General features: G+C 40.2%; 1 protein-coding gene across 2 annotated transcripts; it reads left to right on the forward strand.

Moving 5' to 3' along the window:
* The first annotated feature begins 8117 nt into the window (after positions 1–8117).
* On the forward strand, positions 8118–11654 carry LOC104087156 (pectin acetylesterase 8-like). Of its 2 annotated transcripts, none has more exons than XM_009591558.2 (12): positions 8118–8292; positions 8396–8478; positions 8553–8682; positions 8785–8864; positions 8961–9047; positions 9533–9657; positions 9752–9812; positions 9938–9994; positions 10091–10168; positions 10289–10379; positions 10521–10669; positions 10773–11654. In XM_009591558.2, exons 1-12 carry the CDS (start codon positions 8187–8189, stop codon positions 10869–10871), a joined length of 1146 nt encoding a protein of 381 aa, XP_009589853.1. In that variant the 5' UTR covers positions 8118–8186; the 3' UTR covers positions 10872–11654. The 2 variants fall into 2 exon arrangements, with proteins under 2 accessions (XP_009589853.1, XP_070048310.1); XM_070192209.1 differs by having other exon boundaries at positions 8785–8855.
* The last annotated feature ends 9368 nt before the right edge of the window (positions 11655–21022 follow it).

Here is a 21022-nt window from a genome sequence, read left to right on the forward strand (position 1 = left end):
GTTAATGCGAGCTCTAGAAGAGCTGGTTACTGTTATTAAATTCGTGTGTCTTGGTTCTACTATATATAATGAGCTTATAGCATTGCAGTTGTGGTTGTGCTTGTTGAACTTGCAATACAGTTCTCTTCTTTGAGACATCTTTCATTTTGGGGAAAAGGTTGCGCAGTTGTGGTTTGAGTTGTATTAGTGTGGCATGTCTGTGGGATAGTTTTGTTTAATAATATATGGTCATTGGACCTAGAATGGGTATTATCAGATTTTATTACAGTATATTGGAGAATAATATTGAAAGTCGTTTTAGAAGGTGATTATGGTTCTGGTTGGGGCGAGAAATCTCCATGACTTGTTGATCTGATAAGGGGTTATGAGATTCCGCTCGTTTCTTTTATTATCAACAGTGTACGAAGGTTTTAGAATGAGGTTTTGTTTGATATGGGGTTTAATACCAGTACCAGGTTGGTTTTGAGTAGTTACTGTGATCGATAATGGTGCTGTGAGTGTGTGATTTGTGTAGTATGTTATGCGATTATATCTAGAGTTATGGCTATAGCTTGATACAATTTCTTCATACTTATACAGTGTATAAATGTGATATTTGGGTCTTGAAAATAAATTCTAAATGTTGAAAATTAAATTCCAAGGTTTATGGGCTAAGGTTTTTGTAATGATCTTCAATTACGTGGTATTGTCAGGCCTATATAGAATAGGGTGGCGTAGGATAACCCCCGGGTATGTGCGTGATAAGGTGGAATAGTGATTCGAAGGATTAGGAACAACTCTTGGCACGCTGTTTACATCATAATTTTGGAGAGCAGTGCAGTGAGAATTAGGTACACAGGTTCGGTTGAGTACATCATTTCACCCTCAGACGGACGGACAATCCGAGCGCACTATTCAGATACTGGAGGATATGCTATACGCTTGTGTTATAGATTTTGGGGGTTCTTGGGATCAATTTTGCCACTTGCAGAGTTTGCTTACAATAACAGCTACCAGTCGAGCATTCAGATGGCTCCGTATGAGGCTTTGTATGGGAGACTGTGTAGATCTCTGGTGGGTTGGTTTGAGCCGGGTGAAGGTAGGCTATTAGGTACTGATTTAGTTCAGGATGCCTTGGAAAAGGTTAAATTGATTTTGGAACGACTTCGCACAGCGCAGTCTAGACATAAGAGTTATGCCAACCGAAAGGTTCGCGATGTTGCTTACATGGTAGGAGAGAAGGTACTACTCCGAGGTTCGCCTATTGAATGGTGTTATGAGATTCGGGAAGAAGGGAAAGTTGAGTCCTAGGTATATTGGACCTTTTGAAATACTTAAGAAGATTGGAGAGATGGCTTATGAACTTGCTTTGCCACCTAGTCTATCGGGTGTACATCCAGTGTTTCATGTATATATACTCCAGAAGTATGTTGGAGATCCGTATCATGTTTTGGATTTCAGCAAAGTGCAGTTGGATGGTAATTTGACTTATGATGTGGATTCGGTGGCCATTTTTGACCGGCAGGTTCGAAAGCTTAGATCAAAGAACATAGCTTCAGTGAAAGTGCAGTGGAGAGGCCAGCCAATCGGAGAATCTACTTGGGAGATTGAGCGGGAGATGCAGAGAAAATATCCACGCCTATTTGAGGCTCGAGGTATGATTCTAAACTAGTTCGAGGACGAACGTTTATTTAAGAGGGGGAGAATGTAACGACTCGGCCGGTTGTTTTGAGTATTACAACCCCATTCCCCTATTTACTGCTCAATTTATGATGTACACTTGTTATGTGACTCGCCGGGTTGATTGGTTCGGGTCCGGTGAGTTTTTGAATGAATTTTAACACTTAGCAGGTACAACTTGGTCCATCTGTCCAATAGCTTCTGCGGCTCGCCGACCGCAGCTAGTCTAGGCTCAGGTATAGCTGCTACAATTGGCTGGGCTCCCCTCACGGGTAGTGTGCCCGGGGTCTGATATACGGCAGCTACATGCCCAGGGTCCTGAGCGGTAGGGGTCTGTGCTCCCCCTCCCGCCTGATATGTGGTCGGGTCTGCTGGAAATAAACCACCCTGAGGCATAGAATCCATGAACTTCAGCATACAGCCCATGACCTCCTAGAATCCCGGTGCATACATGAAATCCACTAGGACCGGCTCTGTTGTAGGCACCTCTCCCTGCTCCTTAATGATAGGATCCTCTACCGGATCCACTGGTGGCATGACAGGAGCAACTCTAGGACACCCTCATCCTCTACCACGCGCTGGAGCCCTCCTTCAGCCTCTGCCTTGGCCTCTAGCAACAAAGGGAGCAGCTGCCGCGCACGTTCTCACCATTTGTGAGAGAATAAAAGATAGATACTTAGAACAACATCAACTGCACGATAGGAGATGAAGAAAGAGTAGTTTCCTAATACCTTATAGCCCCTTGAAGATAAGTACGGACGTCTCTACACCGATCCGCAAGACTCTATTAAGCATGCTCATAACTTGCGAAACCTACGTGAACCTAGTACTCTGATACCATGCTGACCCAATCCTCGGATAACAATAAAATACATAAATTCTAAATAAGCATGGGTTATATAAACAATAATAATAACTCAATAACACGCTGTAATTACATAATTCTTTCACTACTAGTAAATTCCAGGTCAAATTCTGTCTTTAATAATTATAACCTCTCAAGCCATAAGATAATGTCAAGTATAATTAGGATCCGAGTATTATTATCAACGATTTATGCCGAGGTCGTACGACCCGATCCAAAAATATACTGTGTGCACTACCTAGGGTCGAACGGCACGAATCATAGATGCATCTATTAACATGCCGAGGCGATTAGCCCTCTCCCATGAGAGTGAGAAGTTTACCTCGCTCGCGGAATACTTGTGACACGAGTGGACATGGATTTCTCAGAATTATTATATATTCCTCAATTCTTCCCAAAAATATGAAATCTAAATTGGAGAGTTTCAACCTCAAAATCCCAAATCTCCGCTTTAATTAAGACATTTAATATGCATAACAAAAATGACAGTACAATCAAGGCATGCTGTAAGTCTAAGACTACCCGGACATCTCATGGAATATAGCTACGCACACACTCTCATCATCTAGTACGTACGTAGCTCACCACACAAATAATTCACAACAAGGAATACACCTAAGGGGATGAGTTCCCTCTTACAAGGTTAGGTAAGAGACTTACCTCATTCTCAAGCTCACTTTCGATCCACAAATATGCGTTAAATCCTTAACTCAGTGCCAAACGACCCGAAACTAGTCAAATATTATATAAATTAATCAATATATGTTCAAAAGTTCATAATTTAACTATTAGAGTAATTACCCAACACGAATTGGAAGATTCTTAAAATTTACCCACGAGCCCACGTGCCCGGATTCCGAAAGGTTTCGAAGATAAATGTTACCCATAACCTCACAAACTCAAATATATAATTTTCACCCAATTCCGTAATCATTTTCTTGGTTAAATCTAATTTGTATCAAAACCTAGGTTTTTCGACTAAACCCATAATTTTCACAATTTTACATGTTAAAATCTACCCATAATCCATGTATTTAACTAATATTGGGTAGGAATTTCTTACCTTCAATAGCTAGGTGGAAATCCCCCTCTAAGAAGCTCCAAAATCGCCCAAGAAGTGAAATAAATGAACCAAAATGGCCTAAGTCCCGTATTAAATGGACCTCGCTGCCTATACCATTTTCGCTTCTGTGGACCTGGGGCCGCATATGCAGCATTGCACCTGCGAAAAATCTATCGCAGGTGTAGTGCGAAAAATCTATCCCAGGATGGCAGGCTCCACTTCTGCGGATGGGCTCCTGCTTCTGCAGTACCGCTTCTGCGGAAAGTGGAGCGCATCTGCGGTCCTGGCCTGGCCAGCCTCTTCTAGCACATGCGGACTCCTCATCGTAGAAGCGAGGTCGCTTTTGCGGACGTTCCTCCACTTCTGCGGATCACTAGCCACATGTCCAAAGCCGCTTCTGCGGCCAAGAGCTCGCACTTGCGGCCAAAAGCTCGCAGGTGCGGGCACACCAGAACTGGTGTACCAGCAGCCCCTTTCAAACTCTAACTCGATATGTGCATTGTCTGAGTAGCACCCGAGGCCTTCGAGGCATTGTACAAACATATAAAAAAGTTTGTAATCATGAGACGGACTCGCTCGAACCCTCGGAACACAAAAAACAACACCAAAACTAATAATCACGCCTCAAACCGAATCGAATCAACTTATGAACTTCAAGTTCTTCCAACTTGCTCTGAACGCGCTGAATCATATTTAAACTACTCGGAATGATACCAAATTTTGCGTGCTAGTATTAAATCACCAAATAGACCTAGATAACATCAAAACCTACTCCAAACCAAATTTAAAGAACTTTTAAACCTTAAATAAGTCAACTTTCAACTTTAGGCGCCGAAACACTCCCGGATCATCCAAAACTCGATCCGGACGCACGCCCAAGTCCAAAATCATCATAAGAACCTATTGGGACCATCAAATCTTGATTCCGAAGTCATTTACTAAAAATGTTGACCCAAATAAAATTTAACCCTTTAAAGCCAGTATTAAGGGACTAAGTGTTCCGATTTCAACCCGAGCCCTTCCAAACCCGAACTAACTATCCCTGCAAGTCACAAAATAGCAAAGGCACATATGGGGAGTCCTATTTAGGAGAACAGGGATCTAGAAAGCAAAATGACCGGTCGGGTCGTTACAGCGACGACGCCTAACAGTACTTGCTAGGCAAGCCAACAGTCATGCAACATAAACAAATTTGAGTAAACATAGTTTAATAAACTAAACAACAGAAATATCTTAAAATATCTGATGAAAACAACAACAATACTGCTACAACCATCCCAAAGATCTGGTGTCAATAAGCACATTAGCACTGGTGGATATCAAAATACAAGCCAAAATCCTCAATACAATTGTCTGATTAATAGAACAGTACAATGAAAGGAATATGCCCCTCCATAGAATCAGGTAACCATACATGAAGGGGGAATTGGGCGGATTTAGCAATTGCACCGGCAAATAAGAGAACAACACATAAAGTAACAAATAAAAAATAAATGAAAAAAGCTTCAAGGACTGCGGATGACATAGCAGCTACCTCATAGACTCCCAAAAGCTAGTAGCAACTCAACTCTAGAAATCACCTCGTCCTAAAGTACCTAGATCTGCACAGGAAGTGCAGAGTGTAGTATGAGTACAACCGACCCTACGTACTCAATAAGAAACAAGTATAACCTTGGGCTAAAAGTAGTGACGAGCTTAGAAGAAACAATCAGAGACCAATATTAATAACCAGTAACAGCTCAGATCATAAAGAAGATGGTATAAGCGAATAACTCAATAATATCATGCTCAGCTCGTTCTCATTTCAGGAATTTAGACATGCTTTCCAAGTATAACAGTTAAAGCCCAATAAAGATAAAATATTTTATTTACCAGCTAACATGAGGAAAGTACATTATATACCTATATGTAAAATATACATGTAAAATCAATAATATTACAAGAAAATCATGATGAATAACCACACAGCAACACTTAGCACTGTACGGGTGTCTGGTATAAATGCCAATCATCAAAGCACGCATATAAAATAATGTGTGTGCGCCCACTACTAGCATGTCAGACTCCGGAGGGGCGGATCCTACCTAAGAGCTAATCATAATCATATAGCCCAATAGTGAGTCCTGGTACACGCGTCACCCCAAATCAATAACGCTTAGCCTAATATGAGCATGGCATATCACCTCAAAACCAATACCAAATCAGCTCTATGGCCCAAATTTAGCCATCAACCAGTCAGGTCTCAATTAACCACAACTCACAGTACGTAATTCAACCATGTTACACATATGAAGCATCAACAATATGTGAGGAATCAAAAAAGAAATATCATACATGAATATAGCATCATGACTGAGAGTATGCGTACAATTAAGGCAAATGGCTTAGAAATAGCAAGAATAACCCTATCAAATCTCAAACAAACAGCACATAACCTACGCATGGTTTCTAATATGAATCAGAACTCAAATAATTAAACAAGTAGGAAAAATACGGATATAACAAAGCATGAAAGCAAAACAAATCTGATGCAGGAATACTCCTAATCAGGAATACTCCACTTCTAATCAGGAATACTCTGATGCATGCACCCACGCCAATCGCTTAGCACGTACATCACCCCAATACCTCTCATAACATAGTTCCTAGGGTTAAATATTCTCAAATCCAAGTTTAGATATGTTACTTACCTCAAAATGCGCAAATCCATACACTAACCCTTCCCACGACAATCGGCCTCCGAACGAGTCGAATCTAGTCACAAATAACCTAATATAGTCAAATAATGCCATAGGAAACAATTTCAAACAATAAAGCTTCGATATTTATCAAAATCAAAAAGTCAACCTCGGGCCCGCACCTAGACCCTGACAAAACTCATAAATTCTAAACATCCATTCAATTACGAGTTCAACCATACCAAAATCATTAAATACCGACCTCAAATCAACCTTCAAGTCCTCAATTTATGTTTTAGAAAAGTTTTTACAAAAATCATAATTTTTCCAATTCAAATCACTAATCAAACACTAAAGTCGAGGTTAAAATCATGAAATAATAATAAATCCGAGTCAAATATACTTACCCCGATTCAAATCATAAAAATCCCCTCTAAAATCACCCAATACCAAGCTCTATATCTCAAAATGTCGTATAATAACTCAAACTCTTAGTATTAAATAGATCCGCCTAGGCATATTCATCGCGAACGCGGGCCCCTCATCGCGTTTGCGAAGAACAAAAATAATTTGCCCCGAAAAAGGCTGTAGCATTCGCATTCTCCATATCGCGAACGCGATGAAGCAAATATCCAAGCCTTCACGAACACGGCATAGACCTCGCGAACGCTTAGGCTAAGCTCCTCTCAGCACTTGGCTGCTTCGCGAACGCGGAAGGGCGACTGCCCAACCCTCTTTAACCCTTTGTAAACGCGACTACCATGTCGCAAACGCGAAGAAGGAAACCGGACATGAGAATATCAACAGTCCAAAAATAAGGTGGAATGGTCTGTTACCCATCGAAACACACCCGAGGCCTCCGGGACCCAGTCCAAACACACCAACCAATCCCAAAGTACAACACGAACCTACTCGAGGCGTCACATCACATCAAACAATATCAAAACTATGAATCGCACCTCAATTCAAGTCTAATAAACTTTCAACTTCCAAACTCATGCCGAACCATATCAAATCAACTCTCAATGACCTCATGCAAGTCCCAAATGACACAACTCTATTTCAACTTCTGGAACCAAAATCTGAACCCGATATCAATAAAGTCAACTCCTGATGAAACCTCTCAACCTTTCAAACCTTCAACTTTTCAACTTTTTCCAAAAAGCACCAAACAAACCTACGGACCTCCAAATCCAAAACTAGATATATGCCTAAGTCCACAATCACCATACGAAGCTATTGGAACCACCAAAACTCCATTGCGGAGTCGTCTACACAAAAATTGAACTCCACTCAACTTCTATAACTTAAGCTTCTAACCTTGGGACTAAGTGTCCCAATACACTCCAAGACCTACCCGAAACAAATTCAACCACCCCAACAAGTCGCATAACCACAAATAAGCATAGACTAGACAATAGATAGGGGAACGGGGCTACAATATACAAAACGACCGGCCGGGTCGTACAGTTAAACTCTAAAAATAATGGTCGGTAAGGTTTTTGGAAATGAATAGTTGACTAGCTAATACTCACAAAATTTTGTCTTTTTTTTTTGTGTTCGGTTATTCCCTAATAAAGACGACTCCATACCCAGGGATCAAACCCATAATTTCTGGTTAAGGATGAAGGAGTACTTGCCACTTCACCACAAATCCTTGTTGGTCACAAAAAATTTGTCTTCAATAAATTTTTACTGTATTTATAGGTAAGTTAATATCGTTATGGGCCATTGCATTATTTTTCAAGAAAACCATGTGGCTTGTTTTAGAACATTAACTGAACTCATTGTGAAACCTCTTTATATACATAGCCAAAGGTGCTGTAACTTTTGTTACAATAGATTAAAAAGATTTCAGAAACCTTCATAACATTATATAACTAATTATTAAAGGAGCAGAAGAAAATCACATAAGAGCAAAATGTTCCTAATTTTTATAGTACTTCTTTTGACTGTTTCTCAAGTCAGTGCAGATTTTTTAATAGTCAATACGACTATACTTCACAATGCAATTGGAAAGGGAGCCGGTAAGAGTTCAATTTAATTTTTAAATTTGATTTTGAATCATAGAAAAATAAAACTTAAAACTTATTAATATTATTTTACTCTTTTGTATGGTAATAATTTCAGTTTGTTTGGACGGAAGTGCTCCTGCATACCTGATTGATAGGGGAAGTGGCTATGGAGTTAATAATTGGCTTGTTCACATTGAGGTTAGAGTTAAACTTTTCATTTTTTTTGTTTCTTTGGAATTAAATATATACGCTGACAGCGTAAAAATATTTAGGGAGGGGGTTGGTGTTCTACGATCTCAGAGTGCATCGAACGTACTGGTACCAGGTATGGATCATCAATACACATGGAGGATCAATATTATTTTCAAGGAATTCTAAGCAACAAGCCTAACGAAAATCCAGGTAGCTATTAGGTTACGTGCCAAAAAAATATTTTTTTTTTTCACGTTGAGATATTTTTAGAATTCCTATCTAATAAAAATGTAATTTTGTCAAAATTTTCAGACTTTTTTAACTGGAACAGAGTAAAGGTTAAGTATTGCGATGGGGCATCTTTTACCGGTGACGTGCAAGAAGTTGACCCTGTAAGTAAAAGTATTTTTTCATATTAACGCTAGAAATTTTGTGTTGATTGCAGTAACTTTTTTATACTGAAAATGACATTTTTTTAAATTAACTAGGTTACAGGACTCCACTTTAGAGGGGCAAGAGTTTTCCTTGCTATCATGGAGGATTTATTATACAAAGGAATGTGGAAAGCTGAAAATGTATATTCTTTACAAATTTATTTGGAAAAAAGAGCTCTTTTATTCTGAAATTAAATATGCTATTAATGTCAACTTATATGTCAGTCACGTCGACTTTGTCACTTAATTGGTACTATAATAGAAAGAGAAATCGACTAAATAACATATTGGGCGTTTGGGCATAAGAATTATAAAATTCCAGAAAAAAGTAAAAACAAATTTTAAGCGAAGATGATATTTGAAAGTTAGAGTTGTGTTTGAACATGAATATAATTTTGGGCTGTTTTTGAATTTTTGTGAGTGATTTGAAGTGAAAATTTTAAAAAAGGTCTTTTGGAGTTTTTCAAATTTTCGAAAAATTCTAAAATTCATCTTGAAGTTGAGATTGAAAATTTCATGGTCAAATGTTAGATTCAAAAAAAGTGAATTTCTTTTTTAAAAAATGAAAATTTTTGTATGGCCAAACAGTCTTTAACTTCTTCTTCCATTATATAATTTCATGTTAGGCTATTTTGAGTGGAACTTCAGCAGGGGGATTAACTGCAATACTACACTGTGACAAGTTTAGAAGTTTTTTCTCCCCGAGTGCTAGAGTAAAATGCATTTCTGATGCTGGTTTCTTTGTAAATATGTAAGTTTTATTCATGAAACGTGAGAACTTTTGTTATATATATATATTTAACATTCATGTTAATGCTGATTCTTAATTATATGAATTTATGGAGAAAAACAATCCTAGGGGAATCACATATTGAGCAGCTATATGAAAGAGTTGTTACATTGCATGTAAGACATTTTTTATTATTAATTTCACTTATTGATATACTTTCTGTAGATTAATATATATATATATATATATATATATATATATATATATATATCTTTCTCACTGTGTTTTGGGATTTAATTAGGGATCAAGCAAGAACCTGCCACGATCTTGCACCAGCTCCTACTTAGATCCAAGTTTGGTAAGATCATGCAATTTCTTTGTGTAAGAAAACTGGCCCCTTTATTTTTATATTTTGTATAACTTTTCACTAATACACAATACGATGATTTGGCAGTGCTTCTTTCCTGAATATGTAGTACAATATATTCGGACACCACTTTTCATTATTAATTCTGCTTATGACTCTTGGCAGGTTAGAAATATATATTCTTGTTACTAATATTTATTTATTATAACCAAATTATTTTTATTTCTTTTATTTCCCTTAGGATTGTAAATGGATTCGCCTTTTGATTGATATTTAAAAATATAGATAAACAACAGTTTGGTTCCTTATAATGAGTGGACATATTGCAAGAAAGACATAAATGTATGCTCACCAAGTCAAATTCAAACTTTCCAAGGTCAGTACCAATTCATGGGGTTAATTAATATTATTCTCTTTTAACCTTATTCATGTAATGAAATTAAAAGAGGGTAACAATTAATCCCCTCTTAGTTTAATTAAAGCGCTCTCTCTCTTGATGTTGAGTTATTGTTTTCAGATTTCAGGGTAATATTTATAAGGGCAGTTATAAATGGAATAAGACCAACTTCACTAAGTGGATATTTTATAACCTCATGCCATTCCCACAAAGGCATTGAAACACCCAGCTATTGGTTCTATCCCAACTCCCCTACATTGGCTAATAAGGTCATTTTATGTTTGCTTTTTACCATTAATCGTTAAATTTAATTTCCTTTTATTTTTCTAAAATTTCTCCAGGGACTTGCTCATTATATTATTTATTATACAGGCTATTGCTCAAGCAGTTGGTGAGTGGTTCTTTGTTGAGAGTATTAGATTCCAAGAAATATCTTGTCCTTATCCTTGTGGAAAATTTTGCCAAAGCTAGGAAGTTGGAGAGGATGTTCATATTCTACGAGTATTTCTGTTGGTTTCTTTAATTTTACGGTATTTTTAATGACTAATCCATATGTATAGTATGGTTTCATTTTGCAAAACGTTTTGGCGCACCTACATAAAGAAAACCGAGAGATCCTTCACGTGAGCAGTAATATTGCAACAACAAGAGCAAGACAAATTGGATAACCTAGATCAAGACAAATTGAAGAACCTAGATCTAGCCATTAAACTAGTTTAGTTTTTCTTGATCTTGTAACAGGCGATTTGAGTTGTAATCTTACATATTTTGTTCTAAAACTATTTTGTGAGAAATATTTGTATAAGGGTGAACTCAGGGCCAACACACACCCCGAGTTCTCAGTGAATAAAACGAAGTATGAATGTATGAGATAAAGACTAAATCTAAGAACCCTTTGGTTCGAAGTTGGAACGGGGTGCTCGCTACCGGGCCTAATAAGACAACACCCCCTGAACCCGGAACGAGCTCCAAGACCTTGGAAAGCATTACAAACGGCTGCACACGACTAACAGAGGGCCGTGATATCCGCACCCAACCGAATATCACGATGCGGATCTCGCCCGATGCCGGTAGTCTGTGGTTGATATACAATGAGAATCTTTACCTTTTTTAGAATTGTACTAGGGGTAAAACTCCCCTAGTATATAAAGGAAAAGTTTCTTGTTCAATAAATATATTGTAACATGCATATCAAGACAATACAAATTTATTTCTCTGCTATTGAAAGGTTGTCATTTTAATCATAGTTTTTCATATACATTTGGCTTCGAATCGAGGGTCCGGTCGAGGGCGAAACTTCTACTAAGCTTAAATTCGAGCCCGGAGTCAACATCATAACTGGTTTGGATATTTATTTTATCTTTAATTTGTTTATCTAATGTTCTTGATTGCCTGTATTGAATCAATCCACATATCCTTAAAATCGCATACAAATTTAATTGTTATTCGTTTTAAGAGTAAACAGTTTAGCGCCCACCGTGGGGATAAGGATAATAGTGGTAGTTTGACACAAATCTCCATAACTCTATTTTACACTTGTTCTTTAAGGGGTCAATTTCAGGTCAACTTAAAAATGTCAAATTCTCAATCTTCTCACTTGAACTGTCCTTTCATGTCTATATTTTCATTAATGTGGTGCTTATGCTTTCCTGAGCCGAGGATCTATTGGAAACGACATCTCTATCCTCACAAGGTAAGGATAAGGTCTACATATACACTACCCTCCCCAGACCCCACAGTGTGGGATAATACTAGGTATATTATTGTTGTTGTTATGGTTATTGTTGTGGTTGTTGTTGTTGTGGTTCACGACGCTCACTTGAATATTGAGGTTGAGTTTGGCTATCATGGCGATAACAACAATCTGGTGCCTAGCAATGAGGTACCCCTCCTAATCCCAACAGAGTCCCAATTGTAGACCCAGTCGATGCTAACTCACAGGTGACCATCGACGCCGACCTACCTACCAACAACAAGAACAACGTTTCACGAAGGAGCCTGACCAACGGCTCGAGAAGCGCCCGAAGGCGAAGGCGACGGGGTTGGTCTATGATTGATCTTTGAAATATCGCAGGCTTAACATGCAATGATAGTGCAACTGTAAAATCAAAGTCGCGCACTTAGCAGAGTTGAGCCTGAACCGTCCTAAGAAAACACCCGAAGAAATGAGCAGATCACAGAAAGGTCGGGCGAAGCTGAGTCCGGTGTCGGCCCTGAAGTAATGAAAATGCTAGAAGCATTAACGAAATGGGTGGAATCAAGTGAACAAAAAATTGAGGCAAACGACAAGAAGGTAGAGACATATAAATCCCGGGTTGGTCAAATCCAAGGAACGCCTCCAATATTGAAAGGCCCGGACTCCAAGAAATTTTTCCAAAAGCATTTTCCTCCGAGCGTGGCATCAAAACCAATTCCGTAGAGGTTTTGTATGCCCGATATTGCAAAATATAACAGAACCATGGATCCAAATTAGCATGTAACCTCCTACACATGCTCCACCAAAGGTAACGACTTGGAGGACGATGAAATCGAGTCAGTGTTATTAAAGAAGTTCGGAGAAACTCTGTCAAAATGAGCGATGATATGGTATCACAACTTTCCCCCAAATTCCATTGATTTATTCGCTATACTCGCGGATACTTTTGTAAATGCTCATGATGGGGCCATCAAGGTCGAGACCAGTAAATCATACCTTTTCAAGGTTAAGCAAAGGACAATGAGATGCTAAGGGAGTTCGTGTCAAGGTTTCAAATGGAACAAATGGACTTGCCTCCGGTTATGAACGATTGGTCCGTTTAGGCATTCAGTCAAGGACTTAACCCTCAAAGCTCCTTGGCTTCTTAGCAGCTGAAACAAAATTTGGTAGAGTGCCCGGCGGTAAATTAGGCCGACGTCCACAACAAGACCAGTCAAAAATTAGAGTCGAGGATGACAAACTCGAAGTCCCTTCTGGGTCCGTTTATCTCATTAGAACATACGACAAGACTAAGAGAGTCATTGATCATGAATCAAGGCCGGTTCGATATCGGTATCAACCATACAATATATATCGTAGTGGGAATGGCCCGGGTGTAACCCCACGAGGAACAAGAAGAAAAGCAACCGTGGGGCCAATAGCCGAGGTCTGATGAGAAAGAATGGTTTTGATAGGCCTCTCGGGGGAAGGGAAGCACCAAGATTATCAGAGTACAACTTTAACATTGATGCAGCCAACATCGTATCGGCTATTGGGCGTATCAAAGAAACCAAGTGGCCTCGACCATTGCAGTCCGATCCTACCCAGAGAGATCCTAACCTAATGTGTAAGTATCATGGAACTCATGGCCACAGGACCAAGGACTGCCGACAATTGAGAAAATAAGTTACTCGGTTATTCAATAACGAGCACCTCCGAGAGTTTTTGAGTGATCGAGCCAAAAACCACTTCAGGAACAAGGACTCCAACAAACAGACCGACCAAGAATAACCTCAACACGCCATCAACATGATCATTGGAGGGGTCGATGTCACTCAGGGCCCAATGATAAAGTGCACTAACGTATCCATCACGAGGGAAAAGTGCACCCGAAATTACATGCCGGAGGGAACCATTTCGTTCAGTGACAAGGATGTCGAGGGCATCCTACAACCTCATAATGATGCACTGGTAATATCTATACTTTATCAACAAATCTTGAGTTAAACATGTTTTGATTGATCTAGGAAGCTCGGCCAATATCATCAGATCAAGGGTCGTAGAGCAGTTGGGGTTGCAAGATCAAATAGTGTCTTTGGTCCAAGTGTTGAATGGATTTAACATGGCATGCGAAACTACTAAAGAAGAAATAACCCTGCCAGTGAATACCGCTGGTACAATTCAAGATACAAAATTCTACATGATCAAAAGGGACATGAGGTATAACGCCTTACTCGGAAGGCCATGGGTTCACGACATGAGGGCAGTACCCTCAACATTACACCAAGCACTGAAGTTCCCTACGCTAGGAGGAATCAAGACGTTCTACGGAGAGCAGTCGACAACAAAATAAATGTTCCCAGTCAATGAGATGATCCCAGTGCCCATGGTCTTGACGTCAAATAACAAGGAGCCGACCAGGAAGGAAGCAATTAAATATAAATCACTGATACTAGCCCAAAACGAACTAGAAGAGTGAGGAGCAGGCGAGGAGGATGATTACGAAATTCCTAGGTCGTTCATTGCTACCTATGATTCCGATGCTACCAAATCGACAGTCAAGGAGCTGGAGCAAGTCATATTGATCGAACTCTTACCTGATAGGAAGGTACACCTGGACGCGGGGTTAAATCCCGAGCTCATTAAAAAACTCATTGAATTTCTTAGAACTAACATAGATTGTTTTGCTTGGTCCCATTTTGATATGATAGGGATCCCGCCAGAGGTAACCACTCATAAGCTGAGTTTAGACCCGAAGTTCCACCCGGTTAAGCAGGAAAGGAGACCACAATTCGAAGTCAAGCACATATTCATCAAGGACGAGGTATCTACACTCCTTAAAATAGGATCAATTCGGGAAGTTAAGTACCTAGACTGGGTAAGCAACATAGTGGTAGTACCTAAGAAAGGAAATAAGCTAAGAATGTGTGTGGATTATAAAGATCTGAACAAGGCATGCCCTAAGCATTCTTTTCATTTGCCTAACATCGATCAGATGATCGACATCTCAGTCGAGCACGAGATACTTAGTTTTCTCGATGCTTCTTCCGGGTACAACCAAATTCGGATTGACCCAGGTGATCAGGAAAAACGTCTTTTATCATTAAGTTTTGTACCTATTGTTATAATGTAATTCCATTTGGATTAAAGAACACTGGTGCCAGCTATCAATGCCTAGTAAATCAGATGTTTGAAGAACAGATAGGAAAATCAATAGAAGTTTATATTGATGACATGTTAGTCAAGTCCATGCGAGCAGAGGACCATTTGAACCACTTGCACGAAACCTTTGACATGTTAAAGAGATACAATATGAAGTTGAACCCGAAAAAGTGCGCATTCGGAGTTGGATCCAGAATATTCCTTAGGTTTATGGTATCCAATCGAGGGATAGGTATCAATCCCGACAAAATCAAAGTCATAGAAGACATCGCCATGGTGGACAATGTTAAGGCCGTTTAGAGGTTGATCAGGCATTTAGCCGCCTTGGGCCGATTCATATCGAGGTCCTTGGGAAAAATCCATCGGTTCTTCTCACTATTGAATAAGAAGAATAACATTTCTTGCACCCCGGAATGCCAACAAGCTTTGGAAGAACTCAAATGGTACCTCTCGAGCCCCCTACTCCATATTACGAAGGCGGATGAATAGATGTACCTTTACTTGGCAGTTCTGAGGCATCGATAAGTGGAGTCTTAGTCCAGGAAGAGGAAGGTACAAAATTTCCTATTTACTATGTCAGTGGAACTCTAGGCGAGGCCGAAACAAGGTATCTTCACCTGGAAAAATTGACGCTTGCATTGCTAAACGCCTCCAGAAAGATAAAACCGCACTTTCAATAACACTCCATATGTGTCGTAACCTCTTACCCAATGAGGAACATCATGCACAAGCCCGAGTTCTCAGGCCGGTTGGCCAAGTGGGTCGTCAAAATCAACGGGTACAATAGTGAGTATCGACCCCAAACTGCCATAAAATCTCAAATTTTGACTTACTTCGTGGCCGACTTTACGTCGGCCTTAGTGCCCGAAATCGAAAGAGAATTATTGTTAGCCTCGAGGACTACCTTGGGAATTGGACCTTTTTTATGGACGGCGCCTCAAACGCAAAGGGGTCCAGGCTCGGTATTATGTTGAAGCCTCCTATGGGGAATATCGTTGGGAAGTCTATTAGAACTATGAAATTGACTAACAATGAGGCCGAGTATGAGGCCATAATTCTAGGTCTCAAATTGGCTAAAAACCTTGGGGACGAGGTGGTCGAAGCTAAGTGTGATTCCCTCCTCTTGGTAAATCAAGTCAATGGGAGATTCGAAGTGAAAAAGGAATGCATGCGAAGGTATTTAGACAAGTTACAAGTAATACTTCATCAATTCAAGGAATGCACCCTAAACACGTGCCCCAAGATCAAAATAGTGAGGCTGATGCTCTGGCTAACTTGGGGTCATCGGTTGATTATGATGAATTTAATTCGGGAATAGCCATACAGCTCATGAAGTCGGTGATATAAGAAGTCCACATCAAAGTAAACTCAACGAGTTAAAGCTTTGATTGGAGGAACAAGTACATTGACTACTTGAAAACTGATAAATTGCCCTTAAATCCCAAATAATCGAGATCCTTGCGTACCAAGGCTGCCAGAGTGAGCTTGGCCGAAGGGGCATTGTTCAGGAGAACGTTCGACAGCCCATTAGTTAGATGATTGGTGTAACAACCCGGTCAGTTGTTTTGAGTTTATTATCCCCGATCCCCTATTTATTGCCTCCTCTTTGTTATATTGTAGTTACGTGACTTAGCAGTGTGTTTGGTTTTGGGTTCGGGCGAGTTTCTAATTCAAATGGGACAAATAGTCCCTGAGTTGGATGGTTTAAGTTATAGGAGTTGACCATAGTTTGACTGGTATAAAGATGACTTCAGAATGGAGTTTTGATGGTTCCTATAGCTCTGTAGGGTGATTTTGGTCTTAGGTGTGTATCCGAATATTTACTTAGAGGTCTGTAGGTCGTTTCGGCACGATTTGGAAAAAGTTGGGAAATGAAAGATTTTTGGGAAGTTTGACCGGGAGCTGACATTGATATCGGGGTCAGATCATGATTCTAGAAGTTGGAACAGGTCCATAATTGCATTCATGAATTGTGTGCAAAATTTGGTGTCAATCAAAGTTGCTTTGGTATAAATCGGTGTTGGTTTCAAAATTTGGAAGTTCATAGTTCATAGAGTTGAATTTGGGTTGCGATTCGTAGAATTTGTGTTGTTTGATGTGATTTGTGGCCTCGAGTAGGTCCTTTATGTGTTTTTGAACCTGTTGGTATATTCAAACAGGGTCCCGGGGACCCCGGTTGTGAATCAAATGGAAATCGGAACATTTGTAGACTTCTGGTGTTTTCGTACCTGCAGAGGGAATGGCCACAGGTGCGGGCTCACAAAAGCAAGCACTTGGTTGCAGATGCGGAACTAGGCATGCCCAGCTAGGGGTGCAAGGGCGAAAAACATTCCGCAGAAGCAGCTTCGCTTCTGCGATGGAGAGGAGCGCAGGAGCGACAGTGTTCCACAGGTGCGACGCTTGAGCCGCAGCGAATTCTTTGGACTTAAGTGAAGACCGCACCTGCGATGGTTTCTCCGCTGGTGCAGAACCGGAGATGCGGCAGTAATGGCCGCAGGTGCGATTTAACTGGGCAGAAAAGAGGAAAATTCAAGGGTATGATTCATAATTCATTTTGGGACTTAGATAGCTCGGTTTGAGGCAAAATTTCAAGGGATTTTCAGTGAGAACTTTGTGGTAGAAAATTCAAACTCATTTTTGATTAATTCACATGAATCTATTGATAATTTCATCATTTAATTGGTGTTTTGGAGTTGGAAATTAGGAAAACTTAGTTGAAACTCCTTAGGCTAAATGCTTGAGTTTTGAAAGGTGAAATGAGGTCGTATTTGAATAATTCTTGAATGGTTGGAGTCGATATCAAATGGGTGTGTGGTTTTTGTAATTTTGGTCGGGTTCCGAGGCGTGGGCCCGGGTGACCTTTTGGGGTGATTTTTCAATTCTTTGCAAAAATCATAATTTCATTTTTTGAATTAGTTTCCTATAGTTATATTTATAGTATGAAAATGTTTTGGCTAGATTCTAGCCATTCGGAATTGGAAAATCGAGTGAAAGGCCTTCTAGTTGATTGATTTAGTGTAGTTTGAGGTAAGTGACTTGTCTAACCTTGTGTGGGGGGAGATTCCCCTTAGGATTTGGTATTGTTGTAATAATGGTGATATGTGAAAGTCGTGTACGCAAGGTGACAAGTGCGTACACGGGCTAAATGTTAAAATTTCCAGTTTTTAGCTATGTAGTTCCCTTTCATACTTTAATTGAGTTACTTTACCATGTTATAGTCATCATATTTAGTCTAGTTTCACATGTCTACTCGTCTTATCTCTTATTTGCAAATTGTCTTACGTATTTAGTTGAAGTACTTGTTTTCTTTATTCCGTACTCATTACTTAACTATTGAATTCTTTACTTAAAATTGTTATCCTTGGAATATCTCGTTGTTGAATTTTGGTATTGAGTTGCAAAGGTCGTGGTTCCTATTGAGGCAAAGTGTAAGTTGTGAAATATTATTTTATTGTGTTACTCTCCAGTTGCTATTATTGAGATTTTGTGTACATTGTGGTTGAGCCGTGGGCTCCTTATTGTGAAATGCTATTATTGTTTGGCTGTTCTGGCCAGTTGTGACATTTTTTTCCACTTGAGGTGCGAATTGTGACACGTTGTGATATTGATACGCATGCGGTGGTATAAGGTTTGGGTGTTGAAACGTATGCGGTGAGATGAAGTGGGCTTGATACGCGTGCCTAGTAGGAGAACTACTAGAATCCATGCGGTGTGATAAGGTGGGCTAAAACACGGGACGCTATTTCGGAAAAAATGATTTTCAAAACTAAATGTAAAGTCTCCCGCGGTGATATAAGGAAAGGCCGTGATTTACTTTTATGATTTGGGACTACGAGGCGGTACCTCGGTAGTGGCCCTTGTTGATCTTTCTCTATTTGATGTATTTGCCTTGGTTGTTTACTTCCTTAACATGTAAATCCTTGTTTCCTTCCGTGTTGTATTAGCTTCCTTGATTATGTGATGTTAACTTTCCGTAAACTTCTTATTGTTTCATTTCTATTGTCATTATCATTAATTGTTATATATTTTGTCTTGTTTCATATTATCTGTACCGAGGTTAGGCTTGGCACTTACTGGGTACCGTTGTGATGTACTTATACTACGCTTCTGCATATTTTTTTTGTGCAGATCCAGGTACTTCCTATCATCCCGGCATTAGTGAGCTGAGGTTGCTTCAGAGACTTCAAGGTACAACTGCCCACGTCCACAAGCCTCAAAGTCCCCTTATATCTTGTTTTTCCTTATGTTATTACACTATCTTAGACAATGATGTATAGGATTGTTCGAAAATGTTACTAGAGCTTGTGACTTATACTTCACCGGGTTCGGGAGTTGTACATTTTGAGTTACAGATTTTATTTCTACAGTAGTTGAAGTTTTGATATTTTAAGTTGTTATTTCAATTATTCCGCATGTTGATAGGCTTACCTAGTTTTAGAGAATAGGTGTCGTCACGACTTTCTACGGAGGGAATTTGTGGTCGTGATAAGTTGGTATCAGAGCTCTAGGTTCATAGGTGTTATAAGTCACACGCAGGTTTAGTAGAGTCTCGCAGATCGGTAAGGAGACGTTTGTACTTATCTTTGGGAGGATATGGAACTGTTAGGAAAATCATCACTTCTTTGATTCTTATCGTGCGAAATTGTTGACTTCGGGATTCTAATCTTTTGTCTTTGTATTCTCTCATAGATGGTGAGGATACGCATAACCGGATCGGATGGCCAGACACCCGCAACCCCTGCCGGTATCAGAGCTCTAGAGCCGCAAGAGCCCGGGGCTGGGGACGTCCACGTGGTACAGCCAGAGCACCTACACGAGCTACCACAGAGGATCCACTAGTAGCTCCAGCTGGAGCGAAGGAACCCAAGACGCCTTTTACTGCCCCAGCACTCCAGGAGACTCTCGCCCAGTTTCTGAGCATGTTCGACACTTTAGCTCAGGCTTAGTTGATCCTCCTTGCTCCTACCACATCTTAGGCCGAGGGAGGAGAACAGACTCCTATTTCCCATACCCCTAAGCAGCGGGTCCAGGTTGACCAGGTCCCAGAGGTCATACTAGTGCAGTCGGTCGCCCCAGTTCAGCCCGGGGCTAGGTAACAGCATCTGAAGGGGGGCAGCACAGGCTTGAGAGGTACAAGAAGTACCACCCTCGTTCTTTCAGTGGTTTGGCTTTAGAGGATGCCCATGGTTTTCTTGAGTAGTGCCATAGTATCCTTCATACTATGGGTATTGGGGAGTCTAATGGAGTTTCTTTCACTACATTCTACCTTAAGGGAGGGGCTTATTAGTTTGTGGCGAGTGTATGAGTTGGGTAGTCTAGTTGAGACAAATTCACTCACTTGGGCTCAGTTATCAAACATGTTCTTGAGGGATTTTGTCCCCTAGAGTCTCAAAGATGCATGGCGTGAAGAGTTTGAGCAGTTATGCTAGGGTTCTATGACCGTATCAGAGTATCCAGTCTAGTTCAGCGATTTGTCCAGGCATGCACCGGCCTTGGTTGCTACTGTTAGAGAGAGAGTCTCTTGATATATCGAGGGATTTCACCCAAGTATCAGGCTTAGCATGGCCCGAGAGTTGGAGATGGACATCGCATACCAGCAGGTAGTTGAGATCACTAGGATATTGGATGGTTTATGGGCCCGTTAGAGAGAGGAGGGGGAGGCCAACATGCCTCGAGATTATGGCACATATAGTGGTGCCCATGCCCAAGTTGCAGCTCGTCATAGTAGGGGCTACATGAGCCGCCCTGTTCATTCAGCACTTCCAGCTTCCAGCGGATTTTCGGC

This window comes from Nicotiana tomentosiformis, chromosome 12, assembly GCF_000390325.3.
Source record: "Nicotiana tomentosiformis chromosome 12, ASM39032v3, whole genome shotgun sequence".
In the NCBI taxonomy this organism is placed as follows: Eukaryota; Viridiplantae; Streptophyta; class Magnoliopsida; order Solanales; family Solanaceae; genus Nicotiana; species Nicotiana tomentosiformis.